The following is a 22,828-nucleotide window of genomic DNA, read 5'->3' as shown; positions in this document are numbered from 1 at the left end:
CCGTTCCTTCCAGGCCCGAGTATTAACTCTAATTCCAGGGGAAAAAAAAAAAAAAAAAAAGGTCTGTCGGTGCTTTTGTTGAGCTGGAGCCATCTTGCCGGGTCTGTAAACTCACCGCCTCATTCAGAATGACCCCCCTCCTTGTAGGGCATTGTCAGACCCCGCTCGGCTCCAGAACTGGCATCCGTTCCCCAGGTTACTCCGGGGACTGAGGTGCCCACGGCATTTCCTTCCCTGTCCATTAGATGAAGGCCTGCTAGTTCTTTCAGCTTGCTTGTCTGCACTCTCCCGTGATGGGCACCCTAGGATAAAAGTGTGGAATCCGTGTTTTCGAATGAATTTGGGCCTTTGGAGCAACAGTAATGATCCTTCTCAGATGGATGAGATTCCAGTCATGCTTTGTAATCTGGGCCCTGGAACTACAACAGATCTACCTAGGCTATGAATATGAACTGAAATGCCCACTAAAACCTGAAAACCTCTCCAAAGTCTGTTCTGGAAGCTTGTATCTCGTGTGCGTTACCTACCCTCTTTAATTCAGTGGTAGAGAGCAAGTTATGTCCAGGGGTGTAGTTTGGATGCATCCAAATCTGCATCGGCACGACACTTTTAATCGTTCTCTCGTTTCCTATGTTTTGTTCATTACTCGTGGTGTTGGTTCCGCAATACAGAGCAAGGTCTCGCAGCACTCTGTTCTTCAAGATCCAGGCCGTTTGCCTGCCTTCCCGGCACAAGTGAGGTGGTGGGGAGGGGGGAGGGCAGAAAGAATAGAAGTCTGAGGAATCGATTGAAATTATGGTCAAGATTTAATCTATACTCCGATCCTGCTATTGGGTGATCGTGGCCCATTTCCCAGATGCCTCGTCCCCAGACTACCTGGTCAGGAGAGACCCCCGGAAGGCTGGTGTCCAGAGGAGAGAGGGGATGGAGTTTGAGTCAAACATGCGATTGAGAAAAGGAGTGAATTATTGCTGTGGCCCTTTTGAAAGTAAATCTCTGAAATTCATTGCTCTCTTGAAAATCATGTGTCTTTTTTTTTTTTAAAGTGTATTTTCCCCCCCCTTAAATTTTAAGGTGGAAGGAGATACAGTCACCTTCTCCTTTGAAATGAGAAGTGGCCGTGAACACAACACTCCCGATAAAGCTATGTGGGGCTTTGCTTGCACAGTTCGCGCTCAGGTACTGGAACCTAACCACCGCTGTGGGCATAATGTACTTTCTCCTGTGTGCCTTGCTTACAGACGTCATATTTGCCCCGGAGACCGGGCAAAATATGAGCTACTGTTTCATCCATCTCTTCCATTTGGCAGTAGTAGACTACTTTCATAAGTAGTAGTTTTGTGAACTGAAACTAGCTGTGACCTAAAATCCGTTTAGCGGCACAGAAAGAACCCACTGCTAGGGGCTCCATCTTCAAAGCCTGGAGAGGTAATCTGCCTCTAGCATCTTTCCATAGGTGAAGAAGACTTGAACACCTAATAGAAGTAAGCATTGGGATTCCGGGTTTTTAGAGTGCTAGGATCAGATTTTCATTCTATTCTCAAAGGCTCCGTCTCTGCTTAATTGGGTATGTTATACTCTGTATATGGTCCATTGAAACCCTGTATGCAGGTTCAGTCTACTCCTTTTAGTGCCAAATAGTTACTTCCCTCCCCGTGAATCTATGTGAATTCTTTTCCCAGCCGGAAAAAAATGAGAGAGTGGTAGGAGTTCTACTAGCCCCTTGAGTTGCTTGATTTGTAAAACCTATTTTAGACTTGGACATTACTTAAGTTTCACCAAGCTAACACACTCTAGAGCGGAAGTACCTGCTAGAATGGAAGCTCCGTGAGGGCAGGAATCTTTGTTCTCTGCTGTATTGCAAGGGCCTAGAACAATGGTACACAGTAGGTACTCAAATATTTGTTGAATGAACTCAGTATGAGAATTGACAACGTCTTGGTTCGAGCACAGGATGGAAGTGACCCAACGAAGTAGTGATTTATACTTGGATAGGCACAGCAGAGAGGAATCGACCCAAAGAATCTTGCACGTGATTTGTGCTCTCTCTAATATGGAGTCTTATCAGCTCTTCTCTCTCCAGAATTGTGTTCAGCCTTCACTCTGTGCCACCATCTTTCTGCTCATGGTGTTGGGTGCTGTGCCTGTGTCCCATAGCCATAATACTCGACGCTGCTCTGTGAGCCCCTGTGGTTGGGGACCGTGCAGCGCGGTGCACACAGGTCGAAGTGCTCCGCCATGCACACTGACCAGTGTGGTCTGCCCCTGTCTGCGTTGCAGGAGTCGTCGGAGGATGTGTCCGGAGGCCTGCCCTTTCTGGTAGACCTGGCTCTAGGTCTGTCCGTGTTAGCTTGCTCCATGTTGAGAATCCTGTACAATGGACCAGAAATCACCAAAGAAGAAGAAGCCTGTCAGGAACTATTGCGGTCCAAACTTTTACAAAGGTAAAAGGCTCAGATAGGGCTAGTTTTGCTCACAAAGGCGAAAGAACTTCATATGGCAAACTACTTTGAGTCCGTTTCCCAGCTCATTGTGCATATTGCCTGACAATCCCGAGGGTGTCACTGTCGTTAAGAAAGAAGATGAAAAGTGCCTTTTGGCCCTTACTTTACTAAATTTGAAATTACAGCCTTGAACTGCAGAAGCTTTTCTCCAACCCAAATAGTGCATAATTAAATTAAAGGATCCCCTAAAGGATGAGTAGATGAGTGATAAAGCAAACATATCAAAATGTTTATTCTAGAATCTAGGCGGCGGGTATATGGGTGTTAACCTTGGAATGCTTTCAACTTTGCTATATATACTTAAAAGTTTTCATAATAAAATGTTGGGGAGAAGGTAGATTCCCAAAGATGTGATTTCATATAATGCTCATTTTCCTTAGCTTCTGGGGAAGGCTTGATGAATACCTAACATATAATGTGATCCTTCAGATGTTTGGTATATCTGCAAACTTTAAGTAGCTCTTTTCAGATGGAAGAGGAGTGAAGATCCTCTTTTCTGTCTGTTCAGGTGCCAGTGGCAGGTGGAGGCCAATGGCGTGATCTCGCCTGCCCTTACTCCAAGCCCATCTCCACTGCCACTGACCATCGAAGAAGACAGAGAATTCACCTACCCCTCTGACGTCCTCGTGCCTCCTGTTGGAAACTACTTTGACCTGCCCCGGATCAGGCTGCCTCCAGGAATCATGATAAAGCTCAGGGAAATTTCTGGGCGTGCTAGACCTCAATTCAGACCAAGTATAAAGTATGTTGCTAAACGGTGCTCTGCTTTTCCCATTGGAAAAAAAAAACTGTTTAGACAATGGAAGGTGGGGGGGGTGGTGGTAAATTTTTTATAGTCTAGCAAGTGAGCCTTTAATTGTGCATTTACTTATGAATGCTAACCAGATACTCTGGGGAGTACCCCCAGGTGGTATTCCAGGTCCTCAGGTCCCAAGGTGTGGGCCTCCAGCTAACACTGTCTGAGCGCTTGTTAGTTCTGGGGCCCCATCTCATACCTAGTGGATCAGAACCTCTGAGGATGGGGCCCAGTAATCGATGTTTTGACCGGTTTTCCATAAGATTCTGAGGCATGAGAAGGTTTGACAAGTTCTAGGTTTTTCCATGGTGGTTTGACCGTCTACTCCTAGTCCTCAACTTGGGTTTCCTTAGTCCAGAGAGATGGTGAGGGGTCTTTGATGTAGAACATGAAGTTGTGCAGTTGCAAACGTCTTTGTAGTATTCTTGCTTCAAGTCTGGTGGCCTCTGCCCTGTCTTCTGAGACACGATTGCCCATTTCAGGGAGAAAAATTTTAAGAATAGTTGAAATTTAAAAAGAAAGAGACAAAAGTACCATTCATTTTCAGCCCAGCATCCAAATATCACAAGCTGTAATGGTGCATAAATGGTGCTAAAGATCTTTTTTTTTTTTTTTTAATCCTTCAACCTATTCCAGCTTTAATACGATTCTGACACAAAATATACAAATTATAGAAAATGAAGTCTCTTTAATTTTGATTTTCATTTTATCAGCTGAAGTCAGTTTTGTCAGTTAAACAGTAAATTACTGCCAACTTGATATGAAAGCCATCATAATGTCGTGCCTCTTTATTGTAATAAAGAAGGTGTGGTTTAATGTATTTAATATATTTAAATCAAAGCCTACACCCTCCAAACGATTGAATATGGGATTGGTAATTTGAGAGCATGGCATATACTTGACTCATTTCCTTCGTAATCACAGAGAAGTAATTCAGCCCGATGTGATGGAGGAAATGGTGGTCTCCTGTGTTATTAAGCACTTGAATTTGGTCGATGCACTGCAGTCCCTAATAAATTTCCAGTATCAAGAAGAACATGCGGAGGAATATGACTTACTGTGTAAAATTATGGGAGAGACCTTCAAGAAACTCAATGCCATGGAGAGACAGCTGCAGGTAAGTGAAGGCGAAAGCACTTAGATTTCTCCTACAACTGTTGGAAATAATTTCTTTCCTGGAAATGTAATGAAGTTTTTAAAAAAATTGTTCTTAATGTTTGTTTATTTTTGAGAGAGAGAGAGAATCCAAAGCAGGCTTGGAGCTGTCAACACAGAACCTGACACAGAGCTTGAGCTCAGGAGCCATGAGATTGTGACTGGAGCCAAAGTCAGACGCTTAAGTGACTGAGCCACCCAGGTGCCCCTGTAATGAAGTTCTAAAAGGGACCTGAGGGGCATGTGGGTGGCTCAGTTGGTTAAGCACCTGATTCTTATTCTCCCTCTCAGGTCTTGATCTCAGGGCTGTGAGTTGAGGCCCCACATTGGGCTCCATGCTGGGCATAAAGCCTACTTTAAAAAAAAAAAAAAAAAAAAAAGTGACCTGAAGTTTTGAAACATTAGGACTAAGATTTCCAAATTTGCAGATAGCACTGGTTTTTGTTTTGTACCTATTCTCGCGTTGTTTTATTTTTTAATGTACCTATTAGAGTGTTGCAGAATTGGAACAGAAATGGCAAAGTGAGGTTGATGACGCCATGCAGGGGAAGCTGGAGAACAACATGCCCTTCTTCTATGATTACCATTTTAATGAGGTGAGCAAGTTGTAGGCTTGATCACTGGGGCTTTGGTATTTACAGTGCAAAGGTATATATCATGTATGTGTAGAGACCAAATAATGATTCTTGTTAAGATGTCGCACACACCAAAATGTATCCATTCTTGACAGAGATTAAATAAGATTGATTAGATCAACATATCAATGACACAAATAATAAATTATTCATTAGGCTGTTCTTAACTGATTAATAGTTTTATCAGGAAGTTACCAGCATTGTCAAATTTTGCTTCTAAGCCTTCAAAAACAAAAGGCAGTTATAGGTACTGGAGAAGTCCCCAGAAAGTAGTCAATGCCATCTGTAATCATTAAAATATCAAATAATTACTTACAAATGTGCTCTGGCGTACAAATATGGACCAGAGGTGGTGGGTTTTTCCCCCCCTGAAATTCTCTGTTCCTCTTAACATGAACAGTAAAACTCAATTTTTGCAGATCCTGCCTACCATCTTTTCTTGATTTTTCCTTCTTCAGAACAAAATGAAAGAACTAGAACTTCTGTGTTCAATGAAGGAAGTCTCCTTTGATGGAAATGATCTTGAAAACATGGTCCTATCACTGAGGTTAGTGATGTTAATAACTACACAAAGCTAATTTACTACTGTGATGCTTACACTGTGATGACGTATACTCTTAGGAGATACTTTTTAAAAATCTGATGCATTCACTGAATATTTGAGTTGGAACTCAGTTTGTAAACATGGAAATTTTTAGTTTAGCCTTCAAAAGTCAGCATAGGTGCATCTGAAACTGGGCAAAGGGAGCTGACACTGGTCCGTTGACAAGGCTGCTCCTTTCTGATGGGGAAGGGGAGCGATGTTTCTCAGCTTTCTTTGGCTTGGTCTCCCCCTATCTTCTCGTATCCTTATAATTACGAAACTTGGGTTTCGGTGAAGCTGAGAACGACTAAATGCGCATTAGCCTTTCCTTCCAGGGAGAAGTTCCTACAAGAAGTGAATTCTCTTACTCAGAAACCGTCGCACCCACTGGCTAAAACGAAGACGTTAGTCAAGAGTTTGATGAACCGAGCCGAGCTGCTGTTACATGTCACCATTGCGGCCCAGTCCGGCCTCACAAGAAGCATCTCGGGGACCCCTGCAGAAACTCCGGGTACAAAGCCAGCCCTGCACGGGCTCTCTGCACTAGCCCGTTTGTAGAAAATACACACCAGCTCCTTAAAGAGAAATCACTCTTGTGTTCTCATAGGAAGGAGAAAAAGAAATTTCAGCATTTTTTTATTCTACCTTTTACTTTCTCATCGAATTCATGTGGTGGCTTGTGAGTCCGTCTGAGCGTCAGGTGTGCCTCCTCACCTGCCTTACTCGGTGTTTCTTGGGAGCATCTTGGGAGCCCAGTAACGTGGATTTTTAGTTTTGGGCTTGTCGCTTTCATAGTAATGTGCATAATTAGTCAACATTATGAATCTTGTAATGCATCACATTTTCCTCTTAAAGCCGAATTTATATTGCACATTTAGTCATTATGTGGAACCTTCTAACATCAGTTTCACTATTTTTTTTTTCCTGGTCACGTTTTAATTGTTAGCCTGAAAGGACATTCCTCAGGAAAATCAACGAGTCTTCTTTCTTAAGCCTGATCCCCAACACTGGGCATAGCCTATAATGACCAGTGTTACTACTTCCTTTTTTTTTTTTTTTAATTTTTTTTTTTTTAATGTTTCTTTATTTTTGAGAGAGACAGAGACAGAATGTGAGTGGGTTAGGGACAGAGAGAGAGGGAGGCACAGAATCCGAAGCAGGCGCCAGGCTCCGAGCTGTCAGCACAGAGCCCGATGTGGGGCCCGAACCCATGAGCTGTGAGATCATGACTTGAGCCGCAGTCGGACGCTCAACCGACTGAGCCATCCGGGCACCCCGACAAGTGTTATTTCTTACCTTGAGAGAGAGGATGAATAAACAGGAGACTCTGTGTTATCTAACCCGATGGACCCTGCCAAGCAAGCAAACTGTTTTCATCCCAGCTGATGGGCCCAGGGCTCCCCTCGCATGGGAGAGAAGTCCAGGGGGACTCAGGTTTCTGACCCCCTAGTGAAAGGGTACTGTTGGCTGAGAACATCCAGGGACGTGTACCAGGGTGTGCAGTGTGATCACATACTGAGACGGTGTGCTGACCACGTCCGTCGTCACACTGAGCTTTGGTTAATTCAAGGTCCTGTAGAAAGACTTAACCACCCAGTAAGGCTGATGATGCTTTCCAAGAGGTTCTTTCCATCAGAGATCATGAACCAATAGTTTGCTGAGCAATAACATCTTCAAAAACTATTTTTTAAGGGGCGCCTGGGTGGCTCAGTCGGTTAATCGTCCAACTACAGCTCCGGTCACGATCTCGCGGTCTGAGTTCGAGCCCCGCGTCAGGCTCTGGGCTGATGGCTCAGAGCCTGGAGCCTGCTTCTGATTCTGTGTCTCCCTCTCTCTCTGACCCTCCCCCGTTCGTGCTCTGTCTCTCTCTGTCTCAAAAATAAATAAATGTTAAAAAAAAAAAAATTTAAAAAAAAACTATTTTTTAAGACTGAAGCTGTCTAACCATTCTTTTTTAAATAATTTTTTAATGTTTTATTTATTTGTGGGGGGGGGGAGAGGGAGAGAGAATGAGTGGGGGAAGGGCAGAGAGAGAGGGAGACAGAATCTGCATCAGGCTCCAGGCTCTGGACTGTCAGCACAGAGCCTGAGATGGGGCTCGAACTCATGAACCATGGGATCATGACCTGAGCCGAAGTCAGACACTTACCTGACTGAGCCATCCAGGTGCCCCTAACCATTCGTAAGACCAATTCAAAATAACCTTGACTTTTTTTTTTTCTTAGATGATCTTAATATGTAGTTTTGTCATCTTCCATTAAATATTCTTTTATAATACAACTAGTCTCCTGGATAGCGTTAAGGAGTATATTTTAGAGGAAGGGCCAGTCGGATTCTAGCTCAAGTGTGATATTTACTCGCACCAACTATGATCAAAGCCAAGGTACTACCAAATGTCAGTAAATCAACTGAATAAATCTGGGATTAAAGGGGGAACAAAGGCTGTCTCTGAAAAAAAAAACAACCAGTATTTGGATTTATTTCAGTTAAGAAATTTTTTATTCTAGAAATTACTGTCTCTGTCCTCTCTGGCTTTTTAGAACGCTTATATGAAGGTGAACATTGAGAGTTTATGAAATTAAATGAATCTTTCAGCCTTTTTTTAAAACCCAATTTAATAAGAAATATTCTAGTTTTTCACACTAAAATGCCTTTTTAACCCTAATATCTTGATTTTAAAGAATGGACCTAAAAGTCACCAGTGTGCAATGCTGGCTGGATTAGAACCTCCTAGAGAATCCTGAAGTCTCCTAGAAAGCAAAGAGTATCTTTCTTAGACTGATAGCGTAGCTGTTGTTGCTGTCCTTACAAATCGGTTAGCAGATACGCCAACCTTTTTATTGCTTTCTGTTTCAGCTTGTAAATCAGCTTCAGAAACAAAGGTGATATCTCATGCTGTGCGGCAGCCTGTTTTTCTTCGCAGCATGTCGGCTCCTTCTGACCTGGAAATGATTGGTAATGAAGATTTGGAATTTACTCGAGCAAATCAGAGGTAAATGACTAATGGCCAAGGTTGGATTCCCACGTGAGCTGAAGACAGTCATCAAAACACGCTCCCTGAATTTCTGGTTTTGCTTTCCCATAGGCGGCGCCATGTGACCAGCCACCGCAGCAGCTCCTTCACACTCCTGCAGTCACTGGCCATCGAGGACAGCAGGGACAAGCCCACCTACAGTGTCCTGCTGGGGCAGCTGTTTGCTTTCATCGGCACCAACCCTGACCAAGCTGTATGTCCATTTTGCTGAATACAGAGGAATACCACCTAATGGCATGGGGGCCTGTGGCAGTCAGCAAGAGTCAGGTGGACTTCCTTCTCATGCGTTTCAGGTGTCCAGCAGCAGCTTTCTTTTGGCTGCACAGACGAGGTGGCGGAGGGGAAATACTCGCAAGCAGGCCCTAGTGCACATGCGGGAATTGCTGACGGCTGCTGTGCGCGTCGGGGGTGTGACGCACCTCGTGGGTCCAGTGACGATGGTCCTTCAGGGAGGACCCAGGTCAGTTGTTTCTATTAGTTCATACCATCCTGTCTGGAGTGTGCAAGAGGCATTCCAAAGATTATTCATGAGGCCATATTTTAGACGGGTATTTGCTAACGTTTTCCCCTAAAACAATATCTTTATTTTTATTTTTGTAAAAGTATTCCACAATTTTTTTTTTTAACAATTGCAGCATGTGTAACAAAGTAAAAGTCCCTTTATTCCTCCTCTTCTGAATTCCACCCTGTTAACTAAGAGCTTGTTGTATCAACTACACACACATAAATGGCTGTTTCTCCTTGTACACAGAAGTATGTATGTGTGTGATTTTTTTCCCCTTAATTCAGATTACATTATACTACAATAGAACACTGCCATGAGAATTGTTTTGCTCATATATGTTGGATATATCTCTTCTCATGTCATTACTTCAAGATCTGCTTTATAGTTAAAAAAATTTTTTTTAATGTTTATTTTTTAAGGGGAGGGGGGTGGTGGGGAGGGGCAGAGAATGGGAGGCACAGAATCCGAAGCAGGCTTCAGGCTCCGAGCCGTCAGCACAGAGCCTGACACGGGGCTTGAGCTCACGAACTGTGAGATCTTGACCTGAGACAAAGTCCGATGCTTAACCAACTGAGCCACCCAGGCGCCCAACTTTATAGTTTCTTTTTAAAGTTTGTTTTGAGAGAGAGAAAGCACCTGCATGAGTGGGGAGGGGCAGAAAGAGAGAGAGAATCCCAAGAAGACTGCACTGTCAGCGCAGAGCCCAACATGGGGCTCGATCCCACAAACCGTGAGATGCATGACCTGAGCCAAAATCCAGAGTCAGATGCTTAACTGGCTGAGCCACCCAGGCACCCCTGCTTTATCATTTTTAAAAACTTCATGGACCTCTGTTATATGGATGGCTATGTCTTATTTAACTCATCCCCTTCTGGTGGACACATGGTTCATTTTCTCTTACTCTCCTTCATTTTTTGTTTTATTTTTGCATTAATAGCAGTGATGTAGTAACATTCTTACACCTATATTTTTGTGTACTTTTGTGCTTATTTTACTGGATCAATTTCTTTTAAAATTTGTTTTTTAATGTTTATTTTTGAGAGAGAGAGCACGTGCCAATGGGGGAAGGGTAGAGAGAGGGAGACACAGTATCCGAAGCAGGCTCCAGGCTCTGAGTTGTCCGCACAGAGCCCGATGCAGGGCTCGATGTCACAAACCTCGAGATCGTGACCTGAGCCACCCAGGCACCCCTTGGCGAAATTAATTTCTAAAAACCTAGTCGTAGATAAGAACTTTGAAGAACATTTTGTATTTGTGAGGAGTTTTTCTATACTGTTCCCTACTGGGCTTCAAAGATCTTCAGATAGAAATAGAAAAGGCATTTGTCTACAGGTCCTAGAGTAGATGCTTGGGGCTGCTTGTGTCTCCTGACAGCTCTTTGAGGAGTTCTGGCCAATAAGCAGGGGTCAGTGGCTGGAGCAAAATGTGTTAACTAGCAAGAGCTCGCATGAATATCTTGAGAAATTTCTGTGTCCATCAGGAGAGGCCAAGTTATTCTTTGGAAGCAAAACCCTCCCAAGTCTCCGTGTTTACAAAACAAAACTTCAGTGCTTGCTCATGTCCAGCGCAGGTGCGCCCCAGCCCGTGATACTCCCAGGAGCCCAGTAGAGGAGGCGACCGCTGTCTCAAAAGCTGTCCGTCCCCTTGTTAGAGCTCTGGCTTATTGGCCAGGCTGGTCACGTGCTCATCCAACCAAAGGGAAGCCACAAGGCACAGTGAGTAGCACTGGCTACCACAACTTACTTCCAGAATAATTTTTCTTATCCATTTTTTTTTTAACGTTTATTTATTTTTGAGACAGAGACAGAGCATGAATGGGGGAGGGTCAGAGAGGGAGACACAGAATCTGAAACAGGCTCCAGGCTCTGAGCTGTCAGCACAGAGCCCGACGTGGGGCTCGAACCCACGGACCGCGAGATCATGACCTGAGCCAAAGTCGGCCGCTTAACCGACTGAGCCACCCTGGTGCCCCATCCAGAATAATTTCTCCACAACCCTGGCAGCATTATTCCTTTTTCCGTCAATTGTTAATGTCATAGGTCAAACATTTGAAAAAATGCAGAAAATCCCAAAGTGTAAAGTAGAAAATCACCTGTAAATCCAGCATCTCAAGATAAAACCTGTTAACACTCTAGTGTATTTGTTCTGTCTTTATTCTAACCATAGATTCCTCCTGTAATGTCTCTAGTGGCTGTGTAGCCACTGCATCGTATTCCCGAACCTTTATTTATGGCTCAATCCCTACTTTTCAACCTTAGGTTTTATTTATTTCTGTTATTATAAACAGTGTTCTATGGCCTATCTTTGTAGATGAATCCGGATAGTTGCAGTTTTCAACTAATATTAATTGCTGTAGAATCGCCCCCAGGTTGTGTTTTTACACTGGGAAAGTCTTAGTTCATTTCAATTGGATTCTCATACTCTGCTAATAATCACAGTGTGAACTTGACAAGGACGCTTAGCTAATCTATTTGGGCCTTGATTTTCTCATGAGTACAATTACATTTACAGAATTCAGTGCTGCATAGGATATTGCAGGCCTGTTTCAAATGGGTTCATTATTAAATACGTTTGGGAAATGTTGGGTACCATTCTCTTGCTCTTAGAGTTATTGTGGACCTTAACCTTGTAAGGCTCCGAGTAGTCCTACAGTAGAGAACCCTGCTTGACTTGACTTAGCCTAGGATTCCCCAGACTTCTCTAGAGCATGGGCATTGTGTTTGAGGCAACGTAAGAAATGCTGCCTAACAGTCTTCTGTGGTCCTGCAGTCTGGGAAACACTGGTGATCTCTAACATCCCTTCAGTTCGGGATTCATCTAGACACTCTTGGATTTCTCAGAACGTGTCTGCTCTTATGTTCACGGTCACTTGCCATGGCTCAGGAAGCCTGCACTTTGGTTCTGTTTCATAGAATTGAAGAATTAACCTGTGGTGGGATGGTCGAGCAGGTCCAGGAAGCCTTTGGCGAGACCATGACCTCTGTGGTTTCTCTGTGTGCTCGTTACCCTATCGCATGTGCAAATAGCATCGGACTCTTGTGTACCATACCTTACACCAGGTAAGCAAGGCTTTTTACTGTGGGTGAATTGCATTGCAGTGTAGTTGCTTAAATAAAAATACTTCTAAATTAAAAAATTCCCTGGGGTTTTTTTGCTTTGATTATCCAGTGACACTATCACTGTGATTAAATGAGTTTACCTCCTGACAGACACCTAGCGTTTCTATGTAAATTCCATATTATTGAATTCCTACATGATCAAAAGCGGCCAATAGGGATTATATCACATGGTCAAAAAGTAGAGGTTTGAAGGAAAGAAGAAGGCCTCTAGGAAATTATTTAATATGTTCAGCAAAAATTTTTTTTTCAAATGCACATTTATTTTCTCAGTATCCTTATGAATCCCCTCATGATAAAATATACAACTTTTTTTCTGTTATAGCAACCTTCTGTTTTTACTTGGCTATTCTATATGAACAAGCCAGAACTTGAAGTTTCTTATTTATGAAGGAAATCCTCACCGTAAAGAAGTACTTTTGTGTTTGGTTATATGTGGCGGTAAAGAATGATACTGGCATGTTTTCTGCCCCTTGATAACCAACCTGAGGGTTGGTCAGTTATGTTTATTTCATGTACCCTTCCTGCCTGGCCCAGGAGTGAAGAGAAGTGCCTGGTTCGCAGTGGCCTTGTGCAGCTCATGGACCGACTGTGTAGCTTGAGCAGTCAGACAGAGTCCGGCTCCAGTGAGAAACAAACCAAGAAACAGAAGGTAGCCACCATGGCCTGGGCAGCGTTCCAGGTGCTTGCCAACCGCTGCGTTGAGTGGGAAAAAGAAGAAGGTAAGAAGCAGGATCCTATTTTAGAATTCATTGATTTCTTCTGTTGACGTGTTTATTTAATTATGGATTTAATCAATTAATGATTTCAGGAGAGCCTCTTCGTCAGCATGGTTCTCTGGGAATTTATGGCTACACTGACGTTAAATAATAGCCTAGAGGGCATTGTGCTAAATGAAATAAGCCAGACACAGAAAGACAAGTAGTGAATGATCTTGCTTATATGTGAAATCTAAAAAAGCCAAACTCCTGTGGGGCGCCTGGGTGGCTCAGTCGGTTGAGCATCTGACTTCAGCTCAGGTCATGATCTCACATTCTGTGAGTTCGAGCCCCATGTCGGGCTCTGTGCTGACAGCTCAGAGCCTGGAGACTGCTTCAGATTCTGTGTCTCCCTCTCTCTACACCTGCCTGACTTGCGCTCGCGCTCTCTCTCTCTCTCTCTCTCTCAAAAATAATAAACATTAAAAAAAAATTTTTAAGTAAAAAGAAAAAAGCCAAACTCCTAGAAACCAGGAGTAGAATGGTGGCTGCTAAGAATTTTAGGAGGAGGGGGAAATGGGAAGATGGAAGATGTAGGTCAGAGGGTCAAACTTCCAGTTACAAAGTGAATAAGTTCTACACACACACACACACACACACACACACAAACACACACACACAGGTAATTAGTGAGCTGGTGGATATATTAACTAGATTGCCATAATCCTTTCAGAGTATATATACATATCTATATCTATAATCATGTAGACCTTCTAAAAAATGCACATTGAACCACCTAAATTGTATACGACTTGTATTTGTCAGTCATACCTCAGTAAAGCTGTGGCTGGGGAGGTGGGGGGATGGGGAATGATAATCACCTGAAAGAGTAGAGTAAGCCAGGAAATTGAAAAGATACCTCATTTCCTTTTTGTCAATACTGCTAACAGTCTCCAAATAAATACTCTTATGAAATGGTTTAGTTGCATTTTCAAGTGCCATTTCCAAATTCTGTTTTTACCAATCCAGTTGAAAAAGTGAAGTTGAATATCCCATAATATCCCAGGCCTGCGTATACAGCTTGTTGACTTCTCTATTTATTCATTCACTGTGCACTTTATTGTCGAGAGCCAGGCGTAAGATGAACAAGACTTTGACTGCTCTTACTCTTAAGAAATAGGGTGCAGTGGGGGAAATAGACCAATGAACAAATGATTACAGTGTGATCAGTGCCATATTTTAGGTGCATGTGAAGTGCAGAGGGAGCACAGAAACAGTGTGTGTAGGCACAGGGATCCAAGACAGCATAGAAAGTTGAGGAAATGACAGCTAATTTGTGTGGCTTTTTACAAGAGCTGCTTGGTGCGGGGAGGGGCCTCTGGATCCACAGTGAAAATGGAAAGATCCCAAAAGGTCTTTAATTGTGTTTGAGGAGAGGTAGGGTGGGAGTTTTAAAAATCAACAGGTTTTCGGGGCACCTGGGTGGTTCAGTCAGTTAAGTGTCTGACTCTTGATCTCAGCTCAGGTCTTGATCTCAGGGTCGGGAGTTCAAGCCCCGTGGTGGGCTCCACGCTGGGTGTGGAGCCTACTTAAAAAAAAAAAAAAAAATTAGGGGCACCTGGGTGGCTCAGGCAGTTAAGCGTCCAACTTCAGCTCAGGTCATGATCTCAAGGTTTGTGAGTTCAAGTCCCACATCGGGTTCTGTGCTGGCAGCTCAGAGCCTGGAGCCTGCTTCGGATTCTGTGTCTCCCTCTCTCTCTGTCCCTCCTCTGCTCACGCTCTGTCTCTCAAAAATGAATGTTAAAAAATTTTTTTCCAAACAAAATAAAAATCAACAGGTTTTCATCACAGGAAGAAAATGGTGATTCTTCCCTATTAATCAAAATACGTTCCTTAGTTTTGTGTGAATTCTGTTCGGTTTATTTTGGTAGCTAATGGAATACTGAGTAGGTTAGAGAAGAGATTGGGCAAGAGGAGGGCTTTAATGCAGGGAGGCTGAGAGAGAGGATTCACCATGCCTGCAGGCTCGCCATGGCTTCCTCGGGTTCTCACCTTGCTTTTTCTTTTTTCTTTTTTTTTTTTTCCTTTTTCTTTTCTTTCTTTCTTTTTTTTTTTAAACTCTGTAGGTGGCTCCACAGAGGCCGTGCACTCAGGGCTGGCCCGTCAGGTGTCCAGCCTTCTCACCAACCATCTTGCCCGAGCAACTGAGTGCTGTGGCAACCAGGCCGCCGGGAACGATGCCCTCCAGGATGTCCTTAGTCTTCTCAATGATCTCTCAAGGTATGGAAGGCCCAGCCGGAGCTGTGGGAGAAAGTGGCTTTCCTCTTGAATGATTGGGGTTCCTTTGGGTGGTGATTGTCTTTGAAACATCTAAATTATGAGGCCATTCTGACCTCCTGCCTCAAGAACAATAGAGAAGAAAAGCATTGGAAAAATAGTAGTTCCAAAGTGTGAGGGTTATTTAGGTGAATATCTACATTATAAGATGATGTCATTTGCTTTAATGTTTTGCTGGCAACAGCTGCTAGCCTTTCAAGTAGATACAGTTGCATTAAGTAACCCCAAATCCTTACCCTCATTATATAGCAAGGTAAAGAATAATCATTCAGGACCTGTAATTGACTCATGTTCTCATGCTGTGTCTTCAGAAAGAAGATAATCTGCGGGGGGTGGAGGGGGGTGGGGAGGAGGGGGTGGTTGGTTGATAACATCCTGGGTGAGTGGTGAGGTCCACAGCGGCTTGTCTACATAAGGCTGCTGTTCTTTGGTTTCTGCTCGACTTGGTTTTCTTGTCAGAAAGAAAGGTGTCACAGGTTCAGCTGGGACAGATTGCAGACTGTTGAGGCTTATACAATACTGTGTGGTATCTTTGGTCCTGAAGCACTCTTTAAAAAGGAATAAAAGGTTAAACGGAAAGTCTCCTAGTTTGGATTTCAGAGTCGCAGTGCCCTGTGAATCATGCTGAACTGTAGCATCGCAATTAAGTAAACATCGGGCATCAGCAACTGCTCAGAAATGTTTCGTTTTTTTTTTTTTTTTTTAATTTTTTTTTTTCAACGTTTATTTATTTTTGGGACAGAGAGAGACAGAGCATGAACGGGGGAGGGGCAGAGAGAGAGGGAGACACAGAATTGGAAACAGGCTCCAGGCTCTGAGCCATCAGCCCAGAGCCCGACGCGGGGCTCGAACTCACGGACCGCGAGATCGTGACCTGGCTGAAGTCGGACGCTTAACCGACTGCGCCACCCAGGCGCCCCGAAATGTTTCGTTTTGAGTGGTCGCTTGTGAGCCTTCATTAGATATTTACAGAAAAGCTCAGATTCAGATCTCCTTTATAAAAACACAATGCCGAATGTGTGTCTTCCTCGTGAATCCATTTGTTCGTCCTCGTTTAGGGAACTCTCACATCTGAACTTCTACAGACCAACATGCCCAGTGTCGTGTGCCTTTTCTTCCCTCTTTCCAGGAGTCACATAGGTAAAGCCATCCTGAGCCAGCCAGCTTGTGTGTCCAAACTCCTCTCCCTGCTGCTTGACCAGCGCCCATCTCCAAAGCTCGTCCTTATCATTCTTCAGCTGTGCCGGGCGGCGCTCCCGCTGATGAGCGTGGAAGACTGTGGCAACGTGGAGCTCCCACCGTGGAGCTACTCCGTTCCCTCCCTAAACAGTGAGCAGGAGGATCCCAGCGACCCAGCGTCCAAGATAGCCTCATTGCTCTTAGCAAAGCTGGCAGATTACGTGGTCCCAGGTGAGCAGCTCCTGGTCCCAGCAGGGCGCTGTGGCACCCACTTCCCGGGGCAGGCCAGACTGAGCTTTCCACGGTCTATCACCTATAGCTGCCGCTGTGCCTCCTATGATGAGAGAGGAGGAGAAGGGAGAAGGGAGGAAGAGAGACTCCAAAATCTGAGCTTGCCCTGTGCCGGGGAGCTGCACAAATAACGTTGTGATTTTTCTGTTCGCTTTTAAAGGATGTCAGACAGTTCTCTCTCCAACTGCTTCTGAACCTGACACTACGTTGACGAAAACCAGTCCCAAGAGTTCCTTAAAAGGAGATAAAGATCCTGGAGAAGAGAGTGAAGCAGTGGATGGCAAGCTGTCCATCTTTATCCACAAGCGGGAAGACCAGTCGTCCCATGAGGTTCTCCAGCCGTTACTGAGGTAACTGATGATTGTAATAGCTCTGTGTCCTCAGACTCTGTAAGCCCCTTATGTACATCAACTATCTCCACCCTCTTGACAACCCTAAGAAGCAACCACTATCCCTGTCATCCCTGTTGTTACAGTGGAGAAACTGAGGCAGAGCTGAATCACAGACGCAGGCCTCTGACCGCAGAGTACAAGCTGTTATCCATGACTCGGTACTGTTTCTTCAGACCCAACAGAGAGCAAAAGCCCTGTTGAGAATGTATTGTTTGTGCTCAGTGGAGAGTCTGCGGTGTGATTTGGGCTTCGAGAAGGAATAACGCGGGCTGGTTTTAGTTATTGGCATCTTCAGCCATTGGTCAGTTTAAGGATACCATTGACTGTGAGGTGGAGAAATAAGAGAAACTTTTTAAAACTTTAATTCACTGAAGGTGAATGGTGTGATTGCTCAACGGGAAAGTACAAATATACTTACTGTCCAAAGATTACAGACCCCCGGGGCCCTGTTAGTGGGAGCCTGGACGATGGGAAGGCCTACCACAGCACACGAGGGAGTTGAGGACACCTGTGTATGTCTCAGGTGGAAGACTTTTTTCTCCAGATAAATGATTTGATGATGGTGTCCTCCTCATAATTGGTCCCTTGTCTGCCATCATGGCAGCTGGAAGCACTCCTGGGCTACTGTATGAACCAATAGGGCCAGGCAGGTCCTGCTAGATGCGGAAATCACCAAGAAGCATTCTTGGGCATTGCAGGATTTTAGAGTGCAAATTTGGTGAAGGAGTGTTCGGAGAGGCAGAGGAAGCTGAGTTGTCAGAAACATCCAGTCATTCACACCAAGGCATCCAATTCATGCTGCAGTTAAAGTCCCCTCACTTTGGGATTTAGATCACTTCCCGAGTGCCTCCCAGGCCTTCTTGGGATCATAGGTTCGGAGTCTCGAGTTTGTTCAGCTCCAACCAGCACTAGGTTGCCCCACGGGCATGCAGTGCCACCTTGACCTTGCCCGTAAGATGGCCCCCTCTCTCTGCCTTCCCTTCTAGTAGCTCCGAAGGACGGCCCTTCCGACTTGGCACTGGCGCCAACATGGAGAAAGTTGTGAAAATGGATCGAGACATGACGAAGGTAAACCCAATACGGAAATATTTGCCCTGACAAGACCCACGATTGAAGGGCACTTACCATGCTTTCGGTTTTCAAGAGACGCTTAAAAAAAAAAAAAAAAAATTCAAGTTACCACAAGGAGGCAGGGTGAGAAATCGAAGTTACTGGCTTAACTGAAGCTGTTTTCAAGAGAACTAGTTAGAATCAATTTGTCATTAATGTTAAAATATAAAAGAGACCTCTTGGTTTTGACCTAGAAGTTTTTTCTTAGTTCTGTTAAGAAAGTTGTGCAGCCTATGGGCACCTGGGTGGCTCAGTTGCCTAAGTGTCCGACTTCAGCTCAGGTCATGATCTCACAGTCTGTGGGTTCGAGCCCGTGTTAGACTCTGTGCTGACAGTTTCAGAGCCTAAAGCCTGCTTTGGATTCTGTGTCTCCCTATCTCTACACCTCCCCCACTTGCCCTCTGTCTCTCTCTGTCAAAAATAAACAAACTTTAAAAAAAAGTTTTGCAGCCTAAAACTGCAGGACACCTGGGTGGCTTAGTCAGTTGACCGTCCAACTCTTGATTTTGGCTCTTGATTTTGGCTTGGGTCATGATACCACAATCATGGGATCGAGCCCCGTATTGGGCTCCATGCTGAGTGTGGAGCCTGCTTACAATTCTGTCTCTCCCTCTGCCCCTCTCACCCGTTGCACACATGCTCTCTCTCGCTCTAAGAGTAAGAAATAAAAAATGAAGTTTTGTAGCCTAATAATACTTTAAAAGGGATCACATATGAAAGGTTAGAAGAGTAATAGATAAGAAATAAAGACACATAGCTCATAAAAAATAGAAAAATATGCCCACATTTACAAATTACACAACAAAGGATTAAAAATAGTAATATATCCTTTTTCATCTGTCACACGAAGTTAAGATTGAGAATACCCGTTGCGGTCAAGATGAGAGTAAATAGTCCTTCTCAAGTATCTAGATACAACCATGCTCTTCATGTTCTGTTGATAAGAAAACGAAGTAGAATCTGTATACCCCTAAATACGGGATTGATTAAACAAATTGCTATGTGTCAATTATACCTCAGTTTTTTTTTTAATTTAAAAATTTAAATTATATGCATACAATGAAATACCATACAACTATATAAAGAGCTGGGTAGATCTGTATATACTGATATCAAAACACATGATATTTTTGTTAACTGATAAAAATAAATAGAAAAACTGTGTGAAGTAAGATCCATGATTATGTATGCCAAAATTTGCATGGAAATAGGGGCGCCTGGCTGGCTCAGTTGGTTAAGTGTCCGACTTCAGCTCAGGTCATGATCTCATGGTTCGTGGGTTTGAGTCCCGCGTTGGACTCTGTGCTGACCGCTCAGGGCCTGGAGCCTGCTTCGGATTCTGTGTCTCCCTCTCTCTCTGCCCCTCATCACCACTCATGCTCTGTCTCTCCTCTCTCAAAAATGGATAAACATTAAAAAAAAAAACAAAACTGCATGGAAAGAAATCTAGAGGACTAACAATTGTGTGACTGGGTGAGGACATGGGATGTTTATGGGAAATTAACTTTCTACACATAGTATTTTCACATGTGAATTTTCAGAAATGAGCCCAGGTTGCCTTGGTAACCGGGAAGTAGGCTTTAACAGGTAAGGAAGCTGAGTGTGGTGACTGTCTCAAACCTCCCTCCAGGGCGGCTGCTGTGAAGTGATTACAGAAGAGGCTGCAGCCGCTCTTCGGAAGGCAACCAAGTGGGCACAGTCTGGACTCATCGTCAGCGTTGGGCCACCTGTAGAGTCCATCAACCCAGAGACTGTGAGCGGACTGTCCACAGGCGACAAGAAGAAAACCGCCCAGACCTCCATTTGCCGAGAGAGGAACTCGGAGCTCGCAAGGTAGTATTTCCCTGTCCACGTTTTTTTCAGAGCTACTTTGTAATGGACTTGTGGTTTGGGTTTTTATCGTCTGTCATCCCCTCGACCTGCCAGAAAACGAGGACTGAGGGCTTAAAATACCCAGCCGAGGTTGTGGCGGGTGAATAGGGTGGCGCTGCTGGCCAAGTGGGCAGCTATAGCCATAGGGTTGTATTTCTGAGAAAGGCCGCCACCAGGAACACCAGCTATGGCTTTTCTGAGCATTAGTAAACTCAGGTCTTACTGCCTCTGTTTCTTCCAAACGATACTTCCCACCAGCCCAACTGTATACAATAACCTCTAAGGAGTAGAGAGGAGTGAGTGTTGCCTCCAACAAGTCTGCAAGGTGTGCTATTCTTTCAATCCAGGAATTAGGCGTCTTCCCTCAATCCTGATGGTTTACGCGGTTCAAGGTTGAGGTGTGTTGTTTCAGAGGATTCTTCAGCTACTGGAAGGAATATGAATGAAGTGATTTTTCTTTTCCTGATGATAATTTAGCATCTCTTTTTCTCAATAAATCCACTTTTTCCTGTATAATTAGAAAATTTTTCCATCTGATGATAACCCTAAAAGCCCCCCCATCTGCATTCTTAACCATCCCTGGGCATTGACCCTTTCCCTCCTGACGCTTGCAGGACTGACCCCGTCCGACCCTTCATCAGCGGGCACGTGGCAAACAGCATGGCCGCAGAGGTGATTGCCTTGCTTCATAGCTTGCTGATGGCACCCGAGTCAAATGCTGCTCAGATATGGACCACAACAGCAGAAAAGGTTAGCACGGTGTCACTGCCTCATCGAGGAAGCGAGGAGGAAGTTTGTGTTCTGTTTCAGCATTTGAATCCTGCCTAGCAAGGGTCATATTCTAGTAAAGAGAGATTTCCCAAATTGGCCAGATAGACTGGTTAGCTGTTCTCCCACCCCCACCAACACCACATATTTGCTTTGGTTTAGTGGTTTCACCTCTGTTAATCTATGTCCCCTGTCGCTGCCAGTTCTAACTTTGCAGAAGACCGGACTGTATTCTCAGGGAAAGAACGGAACTCCTTGTTTCTCTTTGCTTGTGTTTGGTACTGACACTAGGAAATCACACAGCCTTGGTTTATTGGATTTGTTACGTGTATTTACTAAGTCCTGAGGAGGTCCCTGTGATTTATACCCCCAGACTGCTCTATCAGTAATTCATCACTACAAACAGAGGTCTAGTTTCCTAAAATCTGGGGATCTGTAATCAATTCCCATTTTCCCACTGTCCTTTTTCAAGTGAGTGCCTTATAGCACGTCCTCAAAGAAAGTGGGTATTGAGATGTAGGCAGTATGCTGTGATGGTTTTCCATCAGGTTAAGATTTTGCTTTCGTTCTGTTAACACAGTGTTTGTCCCATATGCTGAGGTTGTGTGTGTGCAGTCCTAATTCTATAAGGCAGATACGGCATCAGTCAATGGTCATACCTCGTAGTTACTTCATCCCTCCCGTAACCGAAGTTCCTTCGGGACACGGGAGCCAGGCACTGTTAACAGACACTTCATCACTCTTAGTATCAAAAATGACTAAAGCTTTAACTCCTACTACATGGCTGCTTTTTCAATGTAGGTTCTGTCTCGTGCGCTGATGTACATTCCACAGTTGGGGAAATACGCAGAGAGCATTCTGGAAAACGGCAGCAGCAGTGGCAGGAAACTCGCCAAACTTCAGAGAATCGCCCGCCAGGCTGTCGCTGCACTGTGTGCTCTCGGAGGATTCAAAGAGACCATCAAGATAGGGTCTGAGGTTCAGGTAACCAGCCAGCATTTCCCAAGTCACTGCTCTCCCCAAGTCACTGCATCCATTGATTAATTGATCATCTGTAAGATGGCATCATCCACCCGAATGGACAAAGATCCTTGTTCTTTTGAGCTAAACAAGGAATCTGAGAAACTCACGAATTCTAATCCACACCGTGCTACAGATTACTTAAATATTAGTACAGTATTATATAATGTTAACTATAATACTTGTGTCCTATGGTGTCACTAATATTTTAGAGTTGGGAGTTTGAGAGTCTGTCATCTTGTGATGACCTTGACACAGATTTTAGGGCCTGTTATTTTAACTCCCATTCAGTGCATGGTACCTGCATTGTAATAAACATGCAGTAATTCCTGCATTCTTGTAATGCCAATTGACAACAGCGGCGAATTTGCTCCTCCCCGCCTGTCGCATGAGAGCGTTACGAACACCATCGTTGCTGGTCGGTAGTTCTAATCCATCGTTGTCTCTAGGTTTTAGGTAGAGGAATATCAGGAAGCATCGGAGTAGTGGCTTCTATCAATGAACAGGAAGGTATAGCTACAGTCAGATTCCCACCCATAGACTGTAGAAAGACTTCGCAAGCGTCAGACACATTGACTATTCCATTGTCTAGACTTTGTGTTCCAAGATCAGAGGTAAGGTGATTTTTAAATGCATTATCACATGTCACTGCAAATGGTAACCATACCGTAATGAGCAATATGCACGTTCATAGTGCAGAGGCACAAATACCTGGTTATCTTAAATGCTACTTGGGATGTATATTTATGTATTGGGCATAATTATTTAATAGTAACATTTATGTGAAAATTTCACCTAGGTGACGAGATTCATCTCTTTGGTTAGGAATATTC

The 22,828-nt window shown here is 44.1% G+C and overlaps 1 protein-coding gene across 9 annotated transcripts in view; it reads left to right on the top strand.

Moving 5' to 3' along the window:
* The window catches only part of HECTD4 (HECT domain E3 ubiquitin protein ligase 4), a 194,082-nt gene that overhangs the window by 114,895 nt on the left and 56,359 nt on the right, over window positions 1-22,828 (top strand). For 8 of the 9 annotated variants that reach the window (XM_047088246.1, XM_047088248.1, XM_047088245.1 and 5 more), the window contains 20 exons: window positions 1,075-1,179; window positions 2,281-2,444; window positions 3,013-3,246; window positions 4,225-4,417; window positions 4,947-5,051; window positions 5,549-5,637; window positions 6,009-6,184; window positions 8,530-8,665; window positions 8,759-8,900; window positions 9,001-9,167; window positions 12,125-12,271; window positions 12,866-13,050; window positions 15,153-15,306; window positions 16,493-16,773; window positions 16,994-17,183; window positions 18,212-18,293; window positions 19,966-20,168; window positions 20,822-20,957; window positions 21,777-21,959; window positions 22,445-22,609. In XM_047088246.1, coding sequence (XP_046944202.1) covers window positions 1,075-1,179; window positions 2,281-2,444; window positions 3,013-3,246; window positions 4,225-4,417; window positions 4,947-5,051; window positions 5,549-5,637; window positions 6,009-6,184; window positions 8,530-8,665; window positions 8,759-8,900; window positions 9,001-9,167; window positions 12,125-12,271; window positions 12,866-13,050; window positions 15,153-15,306; window positions 16,493-16,773; window positions 16,994-17,183; window positions 18,212-18,293; window positions 19,966-20,168; window positions 20,822-20,957; window positions 21,777-21,959; window positions 22,445-22,609 — 3,237 coding nt within the window. The remainder of the gene's footprint in view (window positions 1-1,074; window positions 1,180-2,280; window positions 2,445-3,012; window positions 3,247-4,224; window positions 4,418-4,946; window positions 5,052-5,548; window positions 5,638-6,008; window positions 6,185-8,529; window positions 8,666-8,758; window positions 8,901-9,000; window positions 9,168-12,124; window positions 12,272-12,865; window positions 13,051-15,152; window positions 15,307-16,492; window positions 16,774-16,993; window positions 17,184-18,211; window positions 18,294-19,965; window positions 20,169-20,821; window positions 20,958-21,776; window positions 21,960-22,444; window positions 22,610-22,828) is intronic. The other variant, XM_047088241.1, reaches the window with a different exon arrangement.

The sequence above is a fragment of the Lynx rufus genome, unplaced genomic scaffold, assembly GCF_022079265.1.
Source record: "Lynx rufus isolate CCGP_SWC_20201006 ecotype Redwood Valley unplaced genomic scaffold, mLynRuf1.p SCAF_24, whole genome shotgun sequence".
In the NCBI taxonomy this organism is placed as follows: domain Eukaryota; kingdom Metazoa; phylum Chordata; class Mammalia; order Carnivora; family Felidae; genus Lynx; species Lynx rufus.
This window is presented reverse-complemented; position numbering and strand designations above follow the sequence as displayed.